Source organism: Natator depressus, chromosome 6, assembly GCF_965152275.1.
Source record: "Natator depressus isolate rNatDep1 chromosome 6, rNatDep2.hap1, whole genome shotgun sequence".
Classification (NCBI taxonomy): Eukaryota; Metazoa; Chordata; order Testudines; family Cheloniidae; genus Natator; species Natator depressus.
In genome coordinates, this window is record NC_134239.1 from 87145366 (window position 1) to 87170645 (window position 25280).

Consider the following 25280-nt stretch of genomic DNA (forward strand, 5'->3'; position numbering starts at 1 on the left):
GAGCAGCATTCAACTGCCTTAACCATGATTCCATCCTTTCTCTTCCTACAATTCCCTGCCTCAGTTGCTACACACCTTCCAACTACTGCAACAAATGAAGCAGTGGTCCTACAGACAACATCCTTCTTTACTTCACAACTCTGATTCATCACTAGAGCAGGTTAAGCCTGTGAACAGAATAAGGCAAGGGTTTTGTGGAAAAAACAGAATGCAATCATATAATTAAAGACTGTGCCATAATGTATACGGACAAGGGGACTGAATTAAGATTGCACAGGCAACCTTAATTGTGGCATTTCCTAACATTTCAGTGCTTGATGTTTCAGTCTTAATAATGCTTTTTAAGCATTATTTTTGTGTGCGATATATGTCTCTGTGTGTGTATATGCACACATGTATATATTCATCTACATACATACTTAGTGTGTTAGCCTATTACTATATTTTATAGTAATAGTGATTTTCCGAGTTGCAGTTGAAGTATATTTCAGATCAGGCCTCAGAAATAGTACTTCAGTCATCCTGTATTGAGCTGTAGAATCTAGCCCCAGTCTTAATCTGCTTCCTTAGTGTCTGGAGAGAACCACTTCTGTCCCCCAGATAGTCTCAATAATGTGATATGGTTCTAACACTGATAAAGAGATTATCCTGGTTGATAAAGAATAGTATTTCACTTTGAATGAGCCCAGGGGTTTCAGGTGGGTTGTTTTTAATGGGTTTATATCTGAAGACTGATAACTTGTTAAACAATCAAGGAATGTCTGATTTCTGTCCTTCATTGTTTAAAATGAAACAAAGACAGTATGGTAAGGTGTGCTCTCTGGAAATCCAGTAGTATGTTTATTTTTACCTTAATCAGTTGCCAAATCTATCCACTTTTATAAGACATATGTTTAGAGGATTAGCCTAACCTTGAAACAGGTTTATTTAGCATTATGCTTCCTTTTTCTTGTAATTATAAATGTTAGGTACAAAAAGCATTAATACCTTTCTTAACAAAATGGTCTTCTTAACTATAATTAAAATCTAAATTGTGAGGCTAAAATATGTCGTGATGTGGGCTTCTTCAAATCTATACACTGCACAAGAATTAATGAGACAATTTTGTGGCTCTAGCAAAAGATGATCTTTTTGTTCTGCAAAATGTTTGTCTCTTAAGGTTTGTGTGTAGGATGAAAGAGTTTGTGTGAGATCAGCTAAAACTGAAGTTTAGATTAAATCATTTGAGGAACTTTTGGAAACCTCATTGTAAAATGAAAAATCCTGTGTTTTTGTTAATTTCTTTGACCCACCGTTGAAGCAAAAACTCTGCACGATCATTGTATCATAGAGTAATTAAATGTTTACTTTCTGTGTTTTTTCCTTAGTGGTTAAGTTTGTTGTAGATGCTAACTTCCAGTTTGCAGCAATAACTCTCTCAACCTAAATCTTAAATGGTGGTGGTAGTGGTGGTGGTGATGATGATGGTTTTTAGCAAACATTAATGTCAGTCTGTTGGTATCCAAAGACATTTTGAGGGAAGATTGCACAGCATGTCCAAAAATTAAGGTACCTTAAAAATATTAAAGTTGTTCAGAGACAGTAAAAGCAGTGGGCGCTGCTGGGAGCTCAGTCAGATGAGTGGTTATCTGGAGGTGAAAGATTGCTACCTATTATCAGTTTCTTGAGGTGGACATTTTTCCAGTAGTAATGTAAATTCTTTATTCTGTAAGTGGATGTGTTCAATGAAATCACCCATTTTCCTGGAGTCTTGATGCTATAAAGACGGGGGGTGGGAAGGGTTGTGGAAGATTCTTAATCAGATACTTACTTTACAAATTCCCCCCTGTTTAAAGAGTACCACCATGAAGCAGATTAAAAAGAAAGCTAATAAGTTGCTACAAGAGGGCATTTTAGAGACTGGAGCCATAATAGATATTAGTATTTAAATAATGCTGCTGTGGCTGGAGAAGTATGGTATCCTTTTAATATGAAATATTAATGAAGCCTTGTGGAACATTTCTACTAATGTAGAAGACCCTTATTAAGTCTAATTTTGGGAATGTATGCAGTGTAGTTGTAGCCATGTTGGTTCAGGATATTAGAGAGACAAGGTGGATGAGGTAATATCTTTTACTGGACCAAATTTTGTGGTGAGAAAGACAAGCCTTCGAGCAACTAAGGTCTGAAGAAGAGCTCTGTGTGACTCTAAAGCTTGTCTCTCTCACCAATAGAAGTTGGTCCAACAAAAATATTACCTCACCTACTTTGTTTCTCTGATTTTGTGAAGACCATTGTGAGCTAGCTAGGAAGGGCCCAATCCTGCTCCCACTGAAGTCATTGGGAAGACTTGCACTGACCTGAGAGAGAGTAGAATCAGGCCCTAAGTTAATAACCCCTGCAAAAGAGCAAATATACTTGGCTAACTTATTTTGACAATCACAGTTCAACTTTAATTACTTATGTCAACATTCCATGAAGTAGAATTAAATCTGTAGTATATTTTGTAAAATTGTACTCTAGCCTCTATCCATTAATAAATGACCAGTATTTTGTGTGCACTCCGAAAAGTGTAGAATAAATAGCAAGGTTCTAATGTAGTCAAAGAATCCATCTAAATGGCAGAATCTTTTTGAATAGAATTGACAGAATTTCAGTAGCTTATATATAATGAAAATGGGGATTTTAATTTCAGGGGGAAAACAATTTAGGGGTCTAACCCTTACTTTTGCAAGAATCTTTATAGTAATTAACTTAAATGTAAGGTTTGCTTACTTTATTAAGTGCAATACTTGAATTATGTTTAGTTTGCATGTTTTACAGAAAATTCTGAAATGCAGTTATAAGGCATAGTAAACGTAACTTCTACCAATGTTTCCGTAGCAGTGTAAAACAGCATAGCATTACCTGGAAGCATGGAAATTGACATTTTAAAACTTTTATATATGAACTATGAGTCAATCATCTTGTGCATGTACGAAAAAAATGCAGTGGTGAAGGATCTAATCCATATTTCACTATTTTTGTTCTTTTTTAATTTATTTTCTTTGAGGCTTCTTTGCTGCAGTGCCTCTAGCAATAGTAGTCCTGGATGTTAATACAATAGCAGAATTCACCCAAGGCTGTTGATGATTTAGTCATGCGAATCAACTTCATCTAAACAGTGTCACTAGGATCTAGTTCCTCCCTCAGAGGGGTGTGACCTTTTGATAGACATATGTAAATCTAGAAGCTCATTTGTTACCAACACACTACTAATTCCTGTTGTAACCTGTAGAACCAGGAATTGAACCACACTTTTCTTAGGTACAGTAAACATTCGGAGCTACAGTATGGCATTCTCTTTACTGTCTTGATAGACTCAAACGAAGGAAGATTTAAATCAGTGAAGGATTTGCTTGTCACATTTTGCAAATCAACTTCTATCATATATTGATAAAAAAGTGTCCAAAACATCAAATTTACTTCAGCTTTTAACATAATGTTGAATGCAGATACATTGAATCTTAATTTTGATTGATTACATAGCAGGATAAGTTCATACTAAAATCTCTCCTTTGTCCTCTTTATCCCTTGCTCACCTTTTCATTCTTTGCATGTCAATTATTAACATTGTGACGTTACCTGTTGCTGCAGTAACTTTGTTTCAATGCAGCTGTTGCCTGGTAAAATTTGTTGAGAGCTTGATTGATTGGAACATTTACCAACATTTGATGAGATATCAAAAAGGATTTGTTATAGTCACAAGCATCAGTTTAACATTTTATTAGGGAACTGTTCTTATTGTTTATGACATACTATAGATTTGGATAAATAGGATAACCCCATAGCGTGTACAGTGCTGACGTGTACATGTTTCATTAGCAAGATAAAGATTAATTCGAGTACAAGAGATATAAAAATGCATTGGAATAAATTCAATGGGCCAGATTTTGTTCTGAGCCTTATTCAGTGGGATTGCATGAATGTAGCAGAAGACAGAATGTGGTCCGGTTGAGCATGAATTCAGAGCATATCATAGAAATGTTGGGCTGGAAGGGACCATGAGAAGTCGTCTAGTCCAGTCCCCCATGCTGAGGAAGGACCAAGACCATCCCTGACAGGTGTTTGTCCAACCTGTTCTCCCTTGGAAACCTATGCCAGAGCTTAACTATCCTTATAGTCAAAAAGTTTCTGATAATATCTAACTTAAATCTCCCTTGCTGCAGATTAAGCAAATTACTTCTTGTCCTACCTTCAGTTGAGTTCAGTTGATCACCATCCTCTTTATAACAGTCCTTAACACATTTGAAGACTGTTATCAGGTCCCCCCTCACCCTTCTTTCTCAAGACCAAACTTGCCCAGGTTTTTTTTTAACATATCCTCACAGGTCAGGTTTTCTAAACTTTTTATCATTTTTATTGCTCTCCGCTGGACTCACTCCAGTTTGTCCACATCTTTCTTAAAGACACATTTCTGCATCCGAGGCCTCACCAGCGCATACTGGCTCACAGCACAGTGACATCACGGTCTTATGAATGGCACAACTGTTAACACACCCCAGAATGATTTTAGCCTTTTTCTCAACTGCATCACATTATTGGCCCATATTCAATTTGTGATCCACTATAATCCCCAGATCCTTTTCAGTATTGCCTAACCAGTTATTCCCCATGTAGCGGTGCATTTGATTTTTCCATACTAAGTATAGTAGTTTGCACTTGTTTTTACTGAATTTCATCTGGTTGATTTCAGACCAATTCTCCAATTTGTCAAGGTAGTTTTGAATTTTAACCCTGTCCTCCAAAGTGCTTGCAACCCCTCCTAGTGTGGTGTCATTCACAGATTTTATAAGCATACACTCAATTCCATTATCCAAATCACTAATGAAAATATTGAATAGTACCAGACCCAGGACTGACTGCTGCATGACTCCACTGGATATTCCCTCCTGGTTTGACGGCGAACTCTTTCAGTCAGTTGTGCACCCACTTTATCCTAATTTCATCCAGATCACCTTTCCTTAGTTAGCTTTTCATGTAATTCTTAAGGCTAAGAAGGTTTGTCTTAATTGTGCAATGTTGCCTTAATTGTTCCAAGTTAGGGTGTGCCTTCCTGGACTATTAGGGTATGTCTACACTACGAAATTAGGTCGAATTTATAGAAGTCGGTTTTTTAGAAATCGTTTTTATATATTCGAGTGTGTGTGTCCCCACAGAAAATGCTCTAAGTGCATTAACTCGGCGGAGTGCTTCCACAGTACCGAGGCAAGCGTCGACTTCCGGAGTGTTGCACTGTGGGTAGCTATCCCACAGTTCCCGCAGTCTCCGGAAATGAGATTCAAATGTTTGTGGTTCTTTTCCTGTCTACCTGGCCAGTGCATCTGAGTTAAGAGTGCTTTCCAGAGCGGTCACAATGGAGCACTCTGGGATAGCTCCCGGAGGCCAATACCGTCGAATTGTGTCCACAGTACCCAAATTCGACCCGGCAAGGCCGATTTAAGCGCTAATCCACTTGTCAGGGGTGGAGTAAGGAAATCGATTTTAAGAGCCCTTTAAGTCGAAAAAAAGGGCTTCATCGTGTGGACGGGTGCAGGTTTACATCAATTTAACGCTGCTAATTTCGACCTAAAGTCCTAGTGTAGACCAGGGCTTAGTGCTCAACGTAGGACTGTTGCAAGCTATGAGGCCTCTAAGTCCAGGTGCCTTCAAGTGTCCTAGTAGTATGCTAAGGGCCAAACAGTACACACTATAAGGTAGCTTGTTACTGTTAGATTATGTTCCAGTAATTTATTCTATAGAGGTAAAGTATTGGTTATAATAAATTCATGCAGGTGGTTTGGTAATCCCAGTTTCTAAGAACTTTAGAATGTTAGGCAGGTCTCCCCAACCCCAAAAGGTATGCATCTACAGTCAAAGGTCATGGGTCCTGTCCCTGCTTAGGTGTGTCAACTCCTAATGCTAATGGTGAATTCCTCGTCTTTCAGCTCCCACTTACTACTGCTGTTGCTGCTGCAGCCGTCAAAAAAAATAAAATCTGTTAAAACTGATAAAACTCGAAAAATGTCCGATAGCAGCAGATCTAACCTAATTTAACTAAAAGTATCCTTCAGTCTTAGGTATAATCCTGCCCTGAGCTCTTCCTAGGGAAGAGTAGTCCTGTGCTGTCCACTACTCCACCAGATATCCCCTCCCAGTACCATCTAGATCTTAGTCATTTCTTAGCAGAGTGGAGCCAGGCCACAACTTGAACCCTTTCCCTCTCCTTGTCCCCCTCAAATCATTCATGGATATAAAAGAGAATGTAGGGAGCCAAACCATGCCTTCTGAGGGGGAAAGCTATGTGACGGCCCAGAAACTGCAGGGATGTGTACTGTAGGGGAGAGGCATCTATGCAGAGGGAGGAGAAAAGAGAATGAAAAGTGGTGGTTTAAAACAGCTTATTTACCCTTCCACCCCACCCTCAGGAATCTTTAGGCAGCAGTTTGTGACCATTGTGCCATTTTCAGATGTCATTTCCTACTCTAAAATCTAACTTGGAAGATATTTAATATTCCTAATTTCAGTTCTACAATAGAAATGGCTATGAAGAAACAAACTGCATCTTAAAGGTCAGCAGGAATCATGAGGAATACGTACAAGAGGAGGAGTCCAAATAGTTCAGGCAGTTTGGGGAGTGCAAAGAAAGAAAAGTAAGAATACAATAGAGAAGAGGTCTGTGCAAGCTCCAAAATAGTAAAGACAGAGTGTACTTTTTCCCAACTTTTTTCTGTTCTATTTCTGCCACGAATCATGTTTTGTATTTGAAGTGTTTTGTTTTGTTTTTTTAACTTCAATTACATTTAAAGTCTAATAGCAATGTCCCATCAATATGTGTATTAGTATTATTAAGCATTTGATACAAATCTTGGATGGTTCAAAAACACCTTGTTGTGGCTTATTGTTGTGGTGTTTGTCTACTCTCTAACACTGTACAATTGTTCCTAATGGAAATTAAAGTAGCTGAGGGGAGGGGTTACTTTGTTTTAGGCATTCTTCTAAAAACAGAAAACTGATATTTATACTCATGCTTGATCGGGTGTTTCTTTTACAGTATGAACTGAAAGCATATTAATGGATGTAAAGGTGTATGTGCAGAGATCTGTTTCCATGACTCTTGATTCCATTAAAAGCACTTCTTTTTCTTTTGGAGTAGGAAAGTGGGAATTGGAATGACTTTGTTTTTACTTTAGGATTCTGTACCATGTAGTTTACAATACTTCTTGCTTTACAAGTAGTTAATATAGAATTAATATATTTGCAGTTTTACAAATACATTTAGATGAAACACTTTTGGTTGGCTGATTTCTTTAAGTTTCCTTAAAGTTTCTGTAATTCCTATGAATTGCCCCAATGCCTACTGATGAGGGCAGAACTGATTGTCAAGCTTCTCTACTTAAAGCTGAGTGAACAAGCTGCTTATGATGACCCAACAGAGACATAAGGGAGGTCTATGAAAGGGCAAGTATTCAACCAGCCTTAATCCTTGTTTTCAGTAAGGCAGTGTCTTTAAGTGCAGACTAATTAGTGAATAGACATGGTTGTACATTGTTGTAGACATGTCTTTTGTTGGCCTGAGATGAACTGCCTGGCTAATATAAATGGTCTAAAAACTCTTATTTTCCATTGCTTTTCTTTTTTTAATGCACTTTCATAGGCCATGGAGATGAGAAAATGTAAAACAAAGCAGGAACAAAAAGAAATAAAAACCATATGACTTTATATGCTGATGTAGTATGATTCATTCAGAAATTTTCTTTTATGCAGGTGGCCACCACCAGTGTAGATCTGAATGGTGTTATGCCACTATATGGTCTATACATTTTGATCCTTTTGACCTACTTGAATTAGAGAAAATATTTAATGTCCCTTCACAATAGCATACTGTAATACTTTGCATTTATATAGCACCTGGTAGACAACAATCTTAAAATAGTATACTAAACTGGGCAAGCATTATTATCCCATTTTACAGCTGAAGAAACTGAGCACAAAGTAAATTATTTGCCTCAGGAGTCAGTGGTCTAGCCAGCTCTCTTGAGAACCAAACCACTGCCCTAACCACTAGACCACACCATTTTCATTATATGTTGTATAATGCTATTTCCTAACACCTAGAATTAGTGTTTATATATATTTTTTAAAAATCAAGTGATGTACAGTGAAGTTAGGGAAAAGGTATATGGCAAGGATGTCCGTTAAATGTAAATAAAAACCAGTCACAGAGCCAGCTGAGAAAGAGAGAACAGCCCTTAAAGATAGGCAGACATTTGAAATATGGCAAGCTAGTGAAAAGAATTTAAAGTGTCTGTTTCTGCTGTGTATTCCTCAGTTAGTGTTTGCATGACACTTGCCCCTTAAATGATATAATGCACATGGCAGCCATAACAAGTTACTATTTTTCTCATTTTCTAAAAATAACCATAGATTCCAGTAATATGTATTAACAGTGCCTTAGATATTGAAACTCATAGATATAAGCTTTTTATTGCCTTTATCACCTGTATTATTGATTGGAGATAATTACTGCAAGGCAGCTGGCTGTTGGTTTTAGGGAGCATCAATTGTTCTCCTGTCCCAGCTGTTGGCTAATAAGCACAGTCAACACATCTGTTTCAACAGCTGGTAATTAACAAAAGCCTAATTGCTGCAACTCTTTTAACAACCAATCTATGAAAGAGTGGGGATGTGGAGGAATATTATTTACTTTGTGCTCTGCACTTTCTGTGACCAGTTTCTTTTTTCTTTTTCTACTTTGAACACCACTGCCTTTGTCTGACGCATTGAATAGCAGTAGAACACAATATGGTAATCCAGAGATTAAGTTTTTCAGATCTTTGTTGGTGTTTCTTATTGCAACATTTCTTTGCTAAGTTGCAAGATAAAATGGATCAAAAGCATTTTGTAGAGTTCCATACAACGGCTGAAATCCACAGCGGTGTGCCTAGGCAATAGGTCTGCCAACTCTTGCCGCCTCCAAAAGAGGATGGTGGGTGTCACCTTTTCTATATATGTTTTATATCATTGGACCCCTTTCCCCCACAAAAAAAAGAATGTTGTCATTCTAAAGGGCTGGTCATCTGAAGAATTCTACTGTTGCAGTCCAGGTCCTTCATAAATTGGGTTGTGCAAATGGAACCAGGATCTTTTCATCGCTCCATAAAATCTATGTGTGTTGGTCAGTTTAAAAGTGAAAATCCTTTACCACTGTGGAATAGATAGCATCTCAGCTTTCATAGTATAGATTTGGAAAGAATTCTACAGTCTTTACATTTATAGTATCTGTTAATAAACATAAAATCAGAGAAAGAAAGAGAGCATGCACACATAACCTATCCTATATATTTTTCCCTTCATACAATACAGGATATGTATATTTACTTGATATATCTATGTCTAAATAGAAGTTGTGTGAATGCACATGTAAGTTAATGGCAAAACTCCCATTGACTTAAATGGGGCAGGATTCCTCTCTCAGAACCTAATTTTCTTAAATCGAGGCTAAGATTTGCATGCATTTAAGTACTCACTTCACACATGCAAAAGAGGTGCTCAAATATTAATGGATCTTGTGCCTCAAGTATTATGAAAGTTAGACCCATATTACAGATTGTATAGCCTGAATTAGACAATAAAATATTGTCCATGAACCATTATTTAAAGTTAATCCTTATACGTTATATTTAAAACATTCAGCTAATGCTCAAAAACACTGCTAAAATGTCAGTGAAGATCACTTGATTAAACTGGTTTCCCTAACTTTTCAGTTGGCAAATATTTCTATACACTCAGTTCTTTAATTGTCTGTTGGTTATGTTGAAAGGTATCGAGGAAATTCTACCCAAGTGCTTGCCATTGATAGAATACAGATTGCATAATTTTAAAAAATTTTGTTGGCAAGACCAGTTTAGTTGCAGGTGTTCAGGTGATGAAGTGTACAGTAGGTACAGTGAGAAAGTATCAGACATCCTTTGAAAAAACAAAAACAAAACTGTTGGCTAAAATTCTAACTATAGAAGGACACTGTTATATCGGGAAATGTTTACTGTGTGGGTTTAACAAGACATGACTTTTTCACACTGTAATTTTGTCTGTGGTGACTGAAATGGGCTCAATAGCATTTCACAAATATAATGCAAAAATTATGCCTTCTGCACTGGATTATAGATATGGAAATGTGTCAGAGCATTTGACAGTTCATTAATAAAAGGATTTGTTTTTCCAAATGTGTTTCCTTGGCTTTGCAAAACTGTAATTTTAAATAGAATATATTAACATTTTGTTCTTTTCATCTTCCAAATTTCAAATGCTTATAAGTGTTATCAAATACACAGGGATTCCTTCTTTCATTGCTGAAATGTACCCATGCATTGAATGGTGACAGAGGTTTAACAGTGCACAGCAACTACACACCACAGCTAAGGATAGCAGTTGAAAAAGAAAATTGTTTTCAATTGAAGCTACATGGAAATTTAGTAAGGAAGAATGCAGTTACCGCAACTGAAATTTAATTAAGGACATATCCACCATTCTCGCAAAAAGTGCCAGGAATCTTTAGCATCAGAACCTTGTTTTTATGTCTGATCTATAAGACTGCACTTCCTGTAGTATAGTGCTCCAGAACCCCATATGGAGGTGTTTATCCCATATGGATTCAGGAGGAAGAGTGTCACCTATTGAATCCTCAGTAGCATCTTCTGCAACAGCTAAATGTTTTTTGGAGGGCTCCCATAATGTTTTAATAGGTATATCTTAATCAGAATTCCTGGCTGGACTTGTATTTGGGTGAGGAAAAAAAGCATAATTCAGAATAAAGATTTTGGTGATATTTATATTCAGAACAGGTCATGATAAATCATAAAGGACAAATCCATAGCCCCACTATGATTGGTCCTTTTGTATCACTGGAATGGTGCAAGGAACCCTAAAGCCACCATAAATTGTCTGTAGAGGATTCCTGCAGTATACGAGACATTCCAGGGGCCTGCATAGATTGTGTCTCAGCAGTCTTTAGTTTAACCGGGGTCATTATGAGATGGATCAAGTTAATGCAGCCCTTACGCTGCTCTAAACTGAGCCAAGGATCAGTTCAACCCCCAGGCAGTCACAGAATTGGGAAAGCAGAAAGATGGCTTAAAGCTACTTTTTCCTTCCTTTTCCACATATGCCAAGATGCCAAGATGGCGCAGTTGGGGACTGAGCTCAGAATGTTTCGCTAGGTGGTCTGATTGGAGCCTCAAATATCAAAGGAGAACACACATACAAAATGGGCTCCTATACAAGTCCATTGCAAAAGAAGCTCCTATAGTGACAAGTGTCTTGATACTTGCAGAATGCTCACCTCTGTTGTTTATTTGAGATATAAACATTGACTCTTTACTAATCCGAAATTTCCTAATCACAGATATACTGATTCTGTGTTGATAATTTCTTTGCTCTTTTCTTAAGAGTGACATATTTGTCTAAAGTCTTAGTATTAAACTCAGCATTTTGATTCTGTGTTATGTATAGATGATAATATCTAATTAGATTTTTTTTTGTGTGCCTGTGCATACTAATAGCTCAATTTCCCTTTCACGAACACAGGCCGTGTATATACAAATAGACATTAACCCAAACTCCCCCTCCTTGCCTACCCAAATCCTGCAAAAAATTACTCAGGTGAGCAATGCCACTGAAGTCAACAGGCCTACTCATGTTTGTGATTCTTTGTAGGATTGTGATCTTTGTGAACTGTTCATGATGTAACTGAATTTTTTGGTATGATGTCATTTAATAGTTTCAAATAGTCAATATAAACAACAACAAAACTCTGACACTGTTGTTCTCAGCAGAAGTACCTCAGAGTGGTATATGTGATTTTGGCACTATGAATGAAAAAGTACTACTTTGGGATATACTAATTATTTGTTTGCTCAATGGAATTAGCAAAAACTATGTTTTCCCATTTAGCATAAATTGTAAGCATTCAACACAAATTGGTTAACTGCTTTTCACTGAGTACAGTATTTTGCTTAATTACCTGAATTGACTTTTTGTACTTGAATGAGGAGTGAAGAATTTAAATGTGTGGATTTTTCCTTTCAAAGGGAAATTTAGTGATTGTGAAAGATATTGGACTAACAGCTCTGAAAACTGATACTTTGTCTACAACACAGATATAACTAGATTTAGCAGAGTTTGATTTTTTATTTTTTTATAATTTTGAAAGATAGTATCCTTTTATTTTTAAGCATTTTTTTAGATTATCAATTTAAATGTTCACAGCTGTGGGAAATTATGAGGGGGTCAGACACTAAGTATTTAATGACAACAGACACTGAGATTTTAAACGTGAAAGCTTTATAACCATTAAAACACAAATTATCAACCTCACATTAAAAAACCCAAATTAAACCTGCTTAAATCAAACTCTAACAAGGTCTCAAACAGCATTTTTCTTACTTTGCATAACTGTAAATTTTGATTGATTATTGATGGAAATATTTTTCATCTGTTTGTGCGTGTACGGTGAAATTTAAGCCTAATTATAACCTATAACAGCAGCAGTGTTAGCTTCTGTAGGTCCCCCCACCAATGTACTTCAACCCTGATCTGGATGCTAGAGGGATTGTTCACTTATTGTACGTGGCCATTTGGTCCTAAGTCACTCTTAAGATTTCCAAGAGAGATGTGTGGTGTATTTTGGAACAGGGAATGATGAACAAACTTAGGTCCAGATTTATAAAAGTATTTAGGCATTTCTTTGCTCAGCAATGCAACGTCTAACTGACTTAAGAGCCCAAGTCTCATTTTCCAAAGCACGGAGGAGCCTAAGGCCCATTGATTTTCAGTGCTTAATTTACTTTTGAAAATGAGACTTGGGCTCCTAAGTCAGTTAGACCTTGCATTGCTGTGGGAAGCTACACTTAAAAACCTTTTAAAGTCTTGGCCTTTGTGCTTGTGACAGGTGCTAGCTTGATGTCACGGGAGCCCTTTCTTTGGACAACAGGTATCAACACTGAAACTTTCCCACACCACTTTGTCACCTGTGATACCAAGCTAGCACCTGTCACAAGCACAAAGATCCAGACTTTAAAAGGTGTTAAAGTGGTGCTTCACTCAGCACTGCAAGGCCTAACTGACTTAGGAGCCCAAGTCTTGTTTTCAAAAGTGGCTCATGCACTGAGGAATCATAGAATCATAGAATATCAGGGTTGGAAGGGACCTCAGGAGGTCATCTAGTCCAAACCCCTGCTCAAAGCAGGACCAATCCCCAACTAAATCATCCCAGCCAGGGCTTTGTCAAGCCTGACCTTAAAAATATCTAAGGAAGGAGATTCTACCACCTGCCTAGGTAACGCATTCCAATGTTTCACCACCCTCCTAGTGAAAAAGTTTTTCCTAATACCCAACCTAAACCTCCCCCACTGCAACTTGAGACCATTACTCCTTGTTCTGTCATCAGCTATCACTGAGAACAGTCTAGATCCATCCTCTTTGGAACCCCCTTTCAGGTAGTTGAAAGCCTAATAGAGATTTGGGCTTCTAAATCAGTTAGGAATAACTGTTTGCTGATATATGCAAATGGAGTCTGTGGTTTTCTCACCTTTCCACAGTTTGTGTTATGATTGGTGATACAAGAAATTACTTGCTAGACCTCCATATACAGGATTCTTGTTGTTTTAAAAAATTGCCTGCAGCTAGATTTCATAATAAAACTATTTCTGCCTGGAATCTGTTGTAATCTCTGCATATAACATTACCTGCCTGCAGAAACCAATCTGACATCTGGTTTTGAATGCACTACTTGGTGCTGTGACAATTGAAGCACTTTTGTTGACACGTAGGGTATGTCTACACTACGAAATTAGGTTGATTTTATCTAAGTCAATTTTTAGAAATCAATTTTATACAGTCAATTGTGTATGTCCCCACTAAGCGCATTAAGTCGGCGGAGTGCATCCTCACTACCTTGGCTAGCATCGACTCACGGAGCGGTGCACTGTGGGAAGCTATCCCACAGTTCCCGCAGTCTCTGCTGCCCATTGGAATTCTGGGTTAAGCTCCCAATGCCTGATGGGGCAAAAACATTGTTGCGGGTGGTTTTGGGTTCGTGTCGTCAGTCTCCCCTCCCTCCCTCTGTGAAAGCAACTGCAGACAATCATTTCACAACTTTTTTTCCTGGGTTACCCGTGCAGATTCCATAGCACGGCAAGTATGGAGCCCACTCATCTCACCGCTGCTGTTGAGAGCATTGTAAACACCTTGCACATTATACTGCGGTATGTGCAGAACCTGGCTAAGAGACGGCAGCACAAGGACGATTATGAGGACATGGGACACAGATGTTCCTGAAAGCACAGGCTGTGGCAATTGGGACATCATGGTGGCAGTGGGGCTGGTTGATACAGTGGAACACCGATTAGCGTTCAGCTGTGCCCTATCAGTGCGGGAGGACTGTATGAGCTCGTAAAACATGTCATCGCGAGTGTGGTTTTTTCGCCTTCTAATATGCGATAACCTCAGGGACGGAGATGATAGGGGGAGCATAGAAACATTTGCACCTGCAGGGGGATAAAAAGGGAGAGTAAAATTTAAGATGATACATTTCTAAGAACAAAAGGGAGACTCTTTCACAATTAATCAAGCAATTCACAGCAGACAGCACATGTGCTTTAGGTACAAGGTCGCATTTTGCCTTTTATATTGAACGCCGGCCGGTATGGTGACACATCACACATGGCTGGGCAACAGAATTCGGTTTCCAGGCAGCCATGGTAAGCCAAAGGGTACTTGGTTTGGCTTCTGACGCCTTCATAACATGTGGGAATGTTTTCAAACTGCAGCGTCCTCCTTTCCCATAGCAAGCAATGCCAGTTGGGTTTGCCATTTAAAAGGAGGGGCTGCGGTTTTCGAGTGGATGTGCAGCACACACCTTTCCCCACCCCTCCGTGTGGCTATTTGGGATGATCCCTTCACCTCTCCCCCTGCCGTGTGGCTATGGGATGATCCCTTTTAGGGGAGCGCTACTGTTCCCTTACAAAAATTCCCCTATTTCAACCAGGTGACCATGAATGATATCACTCTCCTGAGGCTAACACAGAAAGATAAAGAGCGAATGTTGCTTGAATGCAATCAAAACCCAGGACCATTCGCTGCCATGCTTTGTGCTGCAATGATTCCAGACTACTTGCTACTGGCTTGGCGTAGTAAAGTGTCCTACCGTGGAGGACGAAATAAGGCAGCCCTCCCCAGAAACCTTCTGCAAAGGCTTTCAGAGTATCTCCAAGAGAGCTTCATGGAGATGTCCCTGGAGGATTCCCACTCCATCCCCAGACAAGTTAACAGACTTTTCCAGTAGCTGTACTGGCCACGAATGCATCCCAAGTCTTCAGGGAAAATCAAACATTAAACACTATTGCTGTTAAACCCTGTACTGTAGTTACAAATGTGCACTCACCAGAGGTGCCTTCTCCGCCTTCAGGGTCGGTGATCCTGCCTTGGGAGGGTATTGGCTCCAGGGTGATGAAAAGGTCTTGGCTGGCGGGGAGAACGGATTCCCAGCTTGCCTGCTGCACATTCTCCTCCTTCTCCTCCTCCTCTTCCTCATCCACAAAATCCTCCTCCTTGTTGTGTGAGACTCCCCCTTTGCAGGTGTCCACGGACAGTGGTGGGGTAGTGGTAGGGTCCCCCCCTAGAATGCCATGCAGCTGATCATAGAAGTGGCGTGTATGGGGCTCTGACCCAGGGTGACCATTTCTCTCCTTTGTCTTTTGGTAGGCTTGCCTGAGCTCCTTGACTTTCACACAGCACTGCTGTGTGTCCCTGTTGTAGCCTCTCTCCACCATGCCCTGTGCAATTTTGGCATATATATTAGCATTTCTTCTTTTTGATCGGAGTTTTGCTGCACAGATTCTTCTCCCCTTACAGCAATCAGATCCAGTGTCTCCCGTTCACTCCATGCTGGAGCTTATTTGGATCTCAAGTTGCAGTGGGGGAGATTTAGTTTGGATATTCGGAAAAACTTTTTCACTAGGAGGGTGGTGAAACACTGGAATGCGTTACCTAGGGAGGTGGTGGAATCCCCTTCCTTAGAAGTTTTTTAAGGTCAGGCTTGACAAAGCCCTGGCTGGGATGATTTAGTTGGGATTGGTCCTGCTCTGGGCAGGGGGTTGGACTAGATGGCCTCCAGAGGTCCCTTCCAACTCTGTTATTCTATGATTCATTTGCGATTCTGGGGGGACTGCATGGTCACCTGTGCTGCTGAGCTCACCATGCTGACCAAACAGGAAACAAAATTCAAAAGTTCCCAGGGCTTTTCCTGTGTACCTGGCTAGTGCATCGGAGTTGAAAGTCCTGTCCAAAGTTACATTGGAGCACTCTGGGAGCTCCCGGAGGCCAATAAAGTCGATTTGTGTCTGCACTACCCCAAATTCAACCCAGCAAGGTCAATTTTAGTGCTATTCCCCTCGCCGGGGAGGAGTACAGAAGTCGATTTTAAGAGCCCTTTAGGTCGGTGAAACGGGGTTGCTTGTGTAGATGCATTCATTATAAAAGCGACCTAATGCGGCTAAATTCGACCTAACCCTGTAGCGTAGACCAGGGCCAAGATGGCTTTCTGCCTGAAATAAACTATCTCGTTTGCATATTTAATAATCCATATGTGCTGAATAGATTACATGTGACTTTTGGGTTTTAGAGATTATAAGCTTAAATCCACAGAAACTAAGGGTGAAATCCTGGCTTTACTGAAGTCAGTAGGAGTCTGCCATTGACTTCGGTAGGGCCAAGATTTCACCCTACGCCACTTCACTATGTGATTAAAACAGTCCTTTGGTTTTCAGAAATACCATATGCAATAAAATATTTCAGGGTGGTACATTCCATGTATTAATCACGCGTATTTGCCTTGGATTGCACTTGAGATAACTAACTCATTTTACCTCTGCATTTGCAATATTTCAGGTATTTCCTAAAGTATAGGATATTAAAAAATGTTACTGCAGATACTGAGGAAACATTATCAATGTATCTAAGGTAAAATAGGCAGGTTCTTAAGGTAACTTTACTTCAGAGGAATGTGAACTTTTCATATATCAATTTGCCTCCATAATGTGATAACATACTAGAATTAGCATGTAGTATTTTTATGGGCACATAGTTAGCTCCTACATGTAAAATATTTGCTATAATAATATTTTATGCCACACTCCCCAGTGTGAGGTGATTGTTTAAGGGGAAGACTATGGGACTAAAGTCATAAACAAAATCTTACAAAACACTTTTCTTTACATGGGTTAACTAGCATCAGGCTCAATTTGCTTTTATTACAATGAAACAAATCATGTGTGCACTACCTGCTCAAAATTGCTGTTCAGCCCTTTCCTTTTCTTTGATAGAGCAATAAAAGCCATATTCTTCCCTGACTGTACTATCTGGAAAATGTTTGTTCTGGCCTATATCCATAATACTGAATCAGGACTGAAGTTTTCAGAAATGAATGATCATGTGATGTAGCAGTAATATTCATGTGAGACAGACAGGGAATTCTAATGCAGGATTTGTTGTCTGCAACCTTAAGACTAATGCAAAACACAGACCGCTATGAGTGTTGTCATTTACATGTCTGCTGCAAATATCCCTGGACAGTATTAAATAACAGAGTAAGGATTGGGTTAGGGAGCGTGGTATTAGATTGCAGAGTAAAACAGTTTAATTTGCTGTTCCTGCTGATTAAAATTTCTAGATACGAACTAATAAGAGTTATATTCTCTATTGAGATCTAGCCCGTTTGTGCCCCTGAGGAATGTCAGCCAGTCAATGGATCTGAACCACCCCCTAAATCCTGTCATGCCCCCTCCAGCAAGAGGGGGCACAGGTGGTATAAGCCAGCTACACCAACTTTGTTCCACCCAGGCCAGGGGGAATCTTCAGCTGCCCCTTTAGGATTAGGTTAGCTTTCTGGCTGCTTTGATCTACCTCAGCAATGCAAAGCAACCAAAGGCAGGGCTGAGGATTTAACCCTAGATGAAGTGAGCTGTAGCTCACGAAAGCTCATGCTCAAATAAATTGGTTAGTCTCTAAGGTGCCACAAGTACTCCTTTTCTTTTTGCGAATACAGACTAACACGGCTGTTACTCTGAACCCTAGATATGCAACCACTTGAGGGTTGGTTACACCTCTTTCCTTGTACTTTTCAGAAATTGTGCCTGTGGCAATACAAAGTCACAGTTGTCCTCTCCGCTTGGGATCTCTATTATACGTTCTGCAGTTAGGCCCCAGTTTGGCCAAGTACTTAAGCATGTGCGTAACTTTCAGTACGTAAGTAATCCTGTTAAACTCAATGGGACTACTCAAGGACTTAAAGTTATGCACATATTTAAGTACTGTACTGGAGCCTTATTCCCCATGAGATGCTTTCCTTGATGTCAAGAGGAGTTCATCATGTGATACATGCATGTAACATGCCATAGATGTCCCATAGTGCAGATAAGGGGTCGGAATTTTATTCAGTATGTTGAGCATTTTTTAAATAATTAGAAAGCATCCCCCGATAATGCAGTATGCAGGGTCCTTTATTTTGTGACTATCACTTCGGTCATTAGGATATACACAGCTGAATCTTGGTACCACTTTCAAAATTGAGGAGGAAAGATCAGCACTCTGTAAAATTTGCTGCCTACGTCAAATTAATGTTGATTTTCCATGCCCTCTTCTCTCCTCAGCTTAATCAAAATTCTGTTGCTGGAACAAAGTAACAACTTTCCATCCTGTTCAAACATTTCAACTGTTTTTTAAGTCATAAATGTTTATGGACACCAGATCTCGACTGGGCACAGGAGAGTTGTGCCAGGGAGCCAGTTACAATATCCTGATTCTCAGGCCAGCTCTAGCTCCATTTCTGCTTAGATCTGTTGTGAGCGAGGTCTAAATCCCTACACTAGCGTTTGGCCCTTAATAGACCTTCTGCTAGTGGAGTATAAATGCAGTGCACCCCCACATCTTAGAGGGAGACAGTGGGCGCAGGGCATGGAGCCAGCACACCTAGGCCAAAAAGGGAGTATCTGTAATGCAGGGCAATTCTCTGCTGGCTATGTGCTGCCAATTTTCATTTAGCTCAGGATTGAGGGAGTAGAAAGGTAGCTTAGACTCATATGCCCTCATCACCCCACAGCTGTACCAAGCGTAAACAGTTGAGCCTCTCCACTACTGAAACAATCTTCAGGACTTTCTCTTCCATTATATAATCTCCAAATTAGTCAGAACAAGGACTTGAACCCACCTCTCCCACATCCTAGGTGAGTGCTATAACCATAGAGCTATAGAATCAGTCTTTCCCTGGCCTGCAGAATATTTGATTACTTATACGAGTGGAATAGCTCCATCAGGTGCAATTGAGGAGAAAGACCACCCCAGAATAGCTGGAGCAAGAACTTGAACCGGTCTCCCACATCCCAGATAAGTACCCTCACTGCTTGGTGCTTGCTCTTGCCTTCTCTCTCACCCCACTCCCAGCTAAGTCCCCCTTCCCTGTCATGATCACATACCCAGGCTGAAATTTTTTGTTATCCACCCCCACAAATCACATGCGAGAAGATTGGCAACATGCCTATTACTTTTCTGTTTTTGTTATTTTTGACTATATTGAGTCTAGTGAGCTGGATTCTCCTCTCATTTATGCTGGTGTAAATCAGGCGAAACTCCAATGAAATCAGTGGGGTTAGACTGGTACAAAGTTGGCATAAATAAGAGTCTCAAGCCCCAATGTCTTCTGAACTTTGTCCTGAAAAGCGTGACTTGAATGGTAGGTGTACTTTTTTTGTATACTTCCCTAAAGAGACTAGCCGTTAATCTCTCTGTGCGTAGGTGTGTCTGCTGCAAACATTTCCTTCCAGTCTACCATTTCAATCACACTTCACAGTACGCTGAAAATTGGCAAGGATGTTAATTATTGGCCTCTAGAACAAACACCTACTTTGATTTGAGCATGTTTTTTCCAATTTTTAAGTATGTTGTTTCACCGACAGTACGGTATAATTATAGAAAATCGCTTAGTTTGGCTAACATTCTTGTGTTCTGTGAGTTCTCTTTGCAAAGCTGTAAGCAGCACCAGGCTCAGGACTTAAACAGCTCACCTGGAGAGTACTTTAACCTCTTAGTGCCACGAGATAGGGCTTGCCAACTCCAAGTGCTCATGCAAAGTGCATTGCCATTCAGCATCAGGTACTCTAAATCAGTGTTACTGAGAGGTTAAGCATTAATACGCTTCACTTTCAAGGCTAAAAGAGACCATGTGTGTAGTAAATAGTCTGTGCTTGTTGTTCTCTTAACAGCTTATTATAATTTGTTTATATTACAGTAGCACCTAGAGGTTCAACTGATATCAGGGCCTCTCTCTGCTGTGCACTGTACATATAAATATTAAAAGACAGTGCCTGTCCTGAAGAGCTGCAGTCTAAATACACAAAAGAAAGGGGGATGAAAGGAAGTATTATTATCCCCATTTTTACAGATGGGAAATTGACGCACAGAGAGCGATTGAATTGCTCAAGGTCATACAGTGAGTCTGGCAGACCTAGATCTACTGAGTCCCAGTCCAGTGCCTGAAACATATCCTTCCACTCTATGTATGCACAGCTCATCTATTGTGTCTGGAATTCATCAAGACTTTTTTTTTTTTTTTAGCCTCAGGGAGTTGGTGGGTGCAAGGCCAGGGACACTGACAGAATTCACACATGGTAGTACACTGAGGAGTTGCACACACCCTTTTGGGTTTTATGTCCTATGACTTCTGGTAATTGGTTGATCTGCAGTAGCTGTATAATGTACAATATAATAAAAAATATATTGAGTGGTAGGGAACCCTGCCTAGTGCTCAGACTTACATGTATGATAGAAATGCAATGCAAGCCCAGTCTTATTTGTAGTTAAATCAGCTAATCATCCTGTGAGATATTAAATAAATGATACAAAACCTGAGTACTCTGGGGAGTCCTAAATCACTATTAGTACTAGATTTTTAAATATTCAAAGTGATTAAGCTATGGTCCTATATTAAACATACGTGCACTTATTTCTCCATACCTCTTCTCAGACAATTACAGGAACTGGTCAATACCCTTACTTAGCACTCTAACAACAGTACTTTAGTTCAAGATTTAGCATTCTGAATACCATGTAAATATATTTGTTGGCAAACAGCTGGATAAAATTGAAGAAGAAATTAATATGGGAACTGGGAATATAGAAAAGCAGAAGGGAAAAGTAGGGAAATTTGTTTAGAACATTACCAACTGAAAGATGTCAATACTTACAAACAATTACAATAGTATACCAACTAAATAAGAATGTTGTAATAATGAACAAAGGGGTAATATTACAGAGGACTACGGTTTTGTGTATAATCAAACCTACAATAGAGCTGAAATTAACATTCATAAAGGATTGCTGTATTTTTTTCATTGCGCTTAAAACAGCACAGTCTTCTCTTATTTAATTATCACCTATCTATTTGCAGGCAAAGTTGCTAGCTATGCAACAAGAGCGAGAGACTGCTGTTCAACAGAATAAAAAACTAGAAGAAGAAATTCAGACGCTACGTGTTTATTACAGGTAAAATCATTTATATTATTGTAAATGTGATGACTCATAGGGGAAATTTTCTGCATGGCTTTATAACTGTAAGTGAGGAAATGGCCTTACTGCTTAGGTATTTGTTAGGAACATGTATAATTGCCTTGGGTTATACATATTCCATGGGCCTTAAATTCCAAAGAGTGTGAAGTTAGCAGATTTCTTTTCTAGATTTCCCACCTTTCTGATCTTCAAGCCCTATTCTGAAATGCAAGGTGTCATCTCCTGTGATTGTTGGTTTATTAACAATGACTCAGTGCCATGAAGTATCTTTTTATAAAGATGGTCGCATGGCTAATTATTACCAACAGGAGAGTGGGCTTGTTGGGGGGGGAGGAGACCTGGATTTGTGCTGGAAATGGCCCACCTTGATTATCATACACATTGTAAGGAGAGTGATCACTTTAGATAAGCTATTACCAGCAGGAGAGTAGGGTGGCGGGGAGAGAAAACCTTTTGTAGTGATAATCACCCATTTTTTCACGGTTTGTGTGTATAAAAACATCTTCTTCTGTATTTTCCACAGTATGCATCTGATGAAGTGAGCTGTAGCTCACAAAAGCTTATACTCAAATAAATTGGTTAGTCTCTAAGGTGCCACAAGAACTCCTTTTCTTTTTGCGAATACAGACTAACACGGCTGGTACTCTGAAACATGGCTAATATAGTTTCACTGCAATAGTCCTGCTCTTTATTGCTTTGCGGTTTTTTTCTGTGTAGTAATTCTCACTCAGTGTTCTTGATGAAATTCAAAAAGTTAGATGCAGCAATGCATTCACTAAAAAACAGATAGACCCATATGTGCTGGAACTAAGGATGCTGGGGGTGCTGCTGCACCCCGTGGCTTGAAGTGGTTTCCGTCATGGTTCAGTGTCTCCTGGCACCTCCACTATACAAATTGTTCCAGCACCGCTGGACAGAGCCTATTTCTTACTTGATTATCTGCACTTACCTAGCTTTATCTGCATTGATTTAGGAAACACAAAATCTGTTGAATTCTAGAACTCTGTTTTCTTTTCTAGACTCCTACATAATGCAGAATTTTGATTGCCTTATATTCTACAATAGTTAGTGGCGCAGACAGCCATTCTCTCATTAATTTTGGAGGCCTGTGAAAAACTTCTCCATGGATCACTGGATTTGTTTAGTCTCTAAGGGAATGGCTGTGTGGTCCAGTGAAGAAGTTAGGTTGTTTTATGGGGGAGCGGTTGTGTTACTATTTCTCTTCATCCTGACCTCCTAGTTTATCAGCCTACAATACAGGCAACAGATTAGGTGCAGAATTCTTGACATCAGTACAAGAAGAAAATCTGAAAGTTGAATGTATAGCTATTGCAAGGGACATGGTCTGCAGAAATAATACAGTGATACATGACTGGTGTGTTCATTTAAAATTTAAAAAAGAAGGGGACTCATTTGTTACAGCTGAAAAAATAACTGCAATGACACTGCATTTTTCTTGTGTGTCTTCTGTATTTCCACACAATGTTTCAGCTGAGACGGAGATTCCGTTTGCAGGTTTCTAGTAGCTGTTAACGCTTCCCTTGTTCCTTATATTTATTAAAAACTTGTATTCCTAAATCTCCTCAGCATTTCTGAAAACCTTTGCTTTGGTTATTAGTCAATAGAAACTCCAAGGAATCTTTTAGTATTTCTTTTAACTAATTTGTTCAGCATTCAATGAAAAATTCCTAGGTACACTATAGTAAACTAGAAATAATGCATTACAAAACAGCATTATTCACTTAGAAAGGACTTGAAAAATAGTAAAAATAATTTGATTTACTTTTTTATCGTGCCACTTCAAAAATTCAAGCTCAGAATTTACGAGTTGGTCTGTCAGCATAAAGACGGAGCACACTTTTATTCTAACGTGAAAGAGTTCCACTGCAGCAGACGTTAAAGCAGACAATAGACTATAGTCTGTCGATGCAAATACTTCCAGTCACATGAATATTACCTCCATATCTGAATATACCACATAGTTAACTAAGGTCTGACCTTTAATTTCACCTAACAGTTTAGTGCTAATTTGATTATGGTATTTGATAATCTATGATGATTATGGTCTGGTATCATTAGATATATGAAATTATAAACTGAATTAATATAATATCCTCTGACTGTAGAGCTTTCAGTACTAACTAATAACTAGGTTATAGAGCCCTTTATAAGGTTAGAAATAGAGAACTTTGACCCGTAAATGCCATTTCTCCCTTGATGTCTTAAGTAGTTGCTTTTTCTAGCACGTTTAGAATTCAGTCCCATATGTATACGGACGTGTCATCAAGAAAAGATACAATGCAGCTTTTAATATTGCCTCCAAAACTTTTGTAGAAGTCAATATAATAATAAAGAATAAAAAGGGATTAAGTTTACTCCCGAAAGTTACATTGAACATTTCTGCAGTTTCACTTCTGTTTATCATTGGGGAATAAATTAGCTTATAACAGCAGTGGATAGCCACTTGTATTAGTTCGGGCCTGAACAAATTCACTGAGGAAGAGAATGTTAAATTTAAAGGGGTCAGAGTCATGTTCAGGACATGATTTATTTTTTTTTTTGGTCACAAACTAGTAGCACTGCATTCCAAGACTCAGCCAGTATAATAATGACATCCTCTTCTGTAATAAAGAGTACGCCTAAGTCTCTCTGCTGATTTGCAGTGCTTCCTTATATTTCCTATTGTTGAGAGAAAAGGCAAACTGAAATAATCAAACACTGATCAAATCCTATTGTTTGCTGCCATCAGAACAAGATTTATTGTGTTAAATAATAACAGTGATACTAGTAGTTCAGTGTTCTTTAAATCTTTGTTAGAGGGTGTGTCTAGTTTTCACAGTGCACAGTATGCTACCTTTAGTAGTAATCTCAAATATGAAGTTTTCTGTTGACATGTTGGACACAAGTTCATTAGAAGGTGAAGAGGGGGTATGATATTTTCCCTTTTTGCTTCCCATATTTTTGTGGTAAAATGAGAAAGGTCTACATAAAAGAATGTACAAACTTGACACAACATGAACTTTCATTATTTTCACTAGCAAAAATAGTTATTGGGTGTACAAGTGACAAAGCCCTCCTCCCTACTCTGTCCCACTTCCATTCATCACCCTCATCTCCTTTTTCCAAAACCAAGGTTGGGTAGGGCCAAAGTTATGAGCAGATTCCATCTGCATCTATTTTGAGCCACCATTTGAGCAAGTTCGGTGGGTTCCCTGGATGGTTTTATATACTGTTATACCACTGTCTCCTTGGATGTCCACGGTCTCTCTCACCATGCTATTTACTCCTGGGAGAATTCTGTGCCAAGAAATTAAAAATCCTGCACACAGTATTTTAAAATTCTGCATATTTTACCTGTCAAAGTAACACAATATAATCATGCCAGTTTCAATTATTTTGGTAGCTTATTTCAAAATACCTGTCAGCAAGTATCTCTGTAACAATACAGACAACAAAAAAAGATTCAAGAAATGTTTTTTAACAAATAGATTCCTTACTAGGTCTATTAATGTAGAACTTTTGAGTAATAATTCATTTAAACTACAGCACAGAACTGTATTTCCCACACCCCTCAGAAGCAGTGCAAAGACATGGGGGAGTCAAGGGTAACAAAGGAGCCGTGGGAGAGGGAAGTAATTGCTGGGAAGGAACCTGGGAGTGAATCT

At 39.1% G+C, this 25280-nt stretch overlaps 1 protein-coding gene across 2 annotated transcripts in view; it reads left to right on the top strand.

Annotated features, from left to right (window-relative positions):
* The window catches only part of MIPOL1 (mirror-image polydactyly 1), a 238708-nt gene that overhangs the window by 134702 nt on the left and 78726 nt on the right, over positions 1–25280 (top strand). For both annotated transcript variants that reach the window (XM_074955879.1, XM_074955878.1), the window contains exon 10: positions 21497–21591. In XM_074955879.1, coding sequence (XP_074811980.1) covers positions 21497–21591 — 95 coding nt within the window. The remainder of the gene's footprint in view (positions 1–21496; positions 21592–25280) is intronic.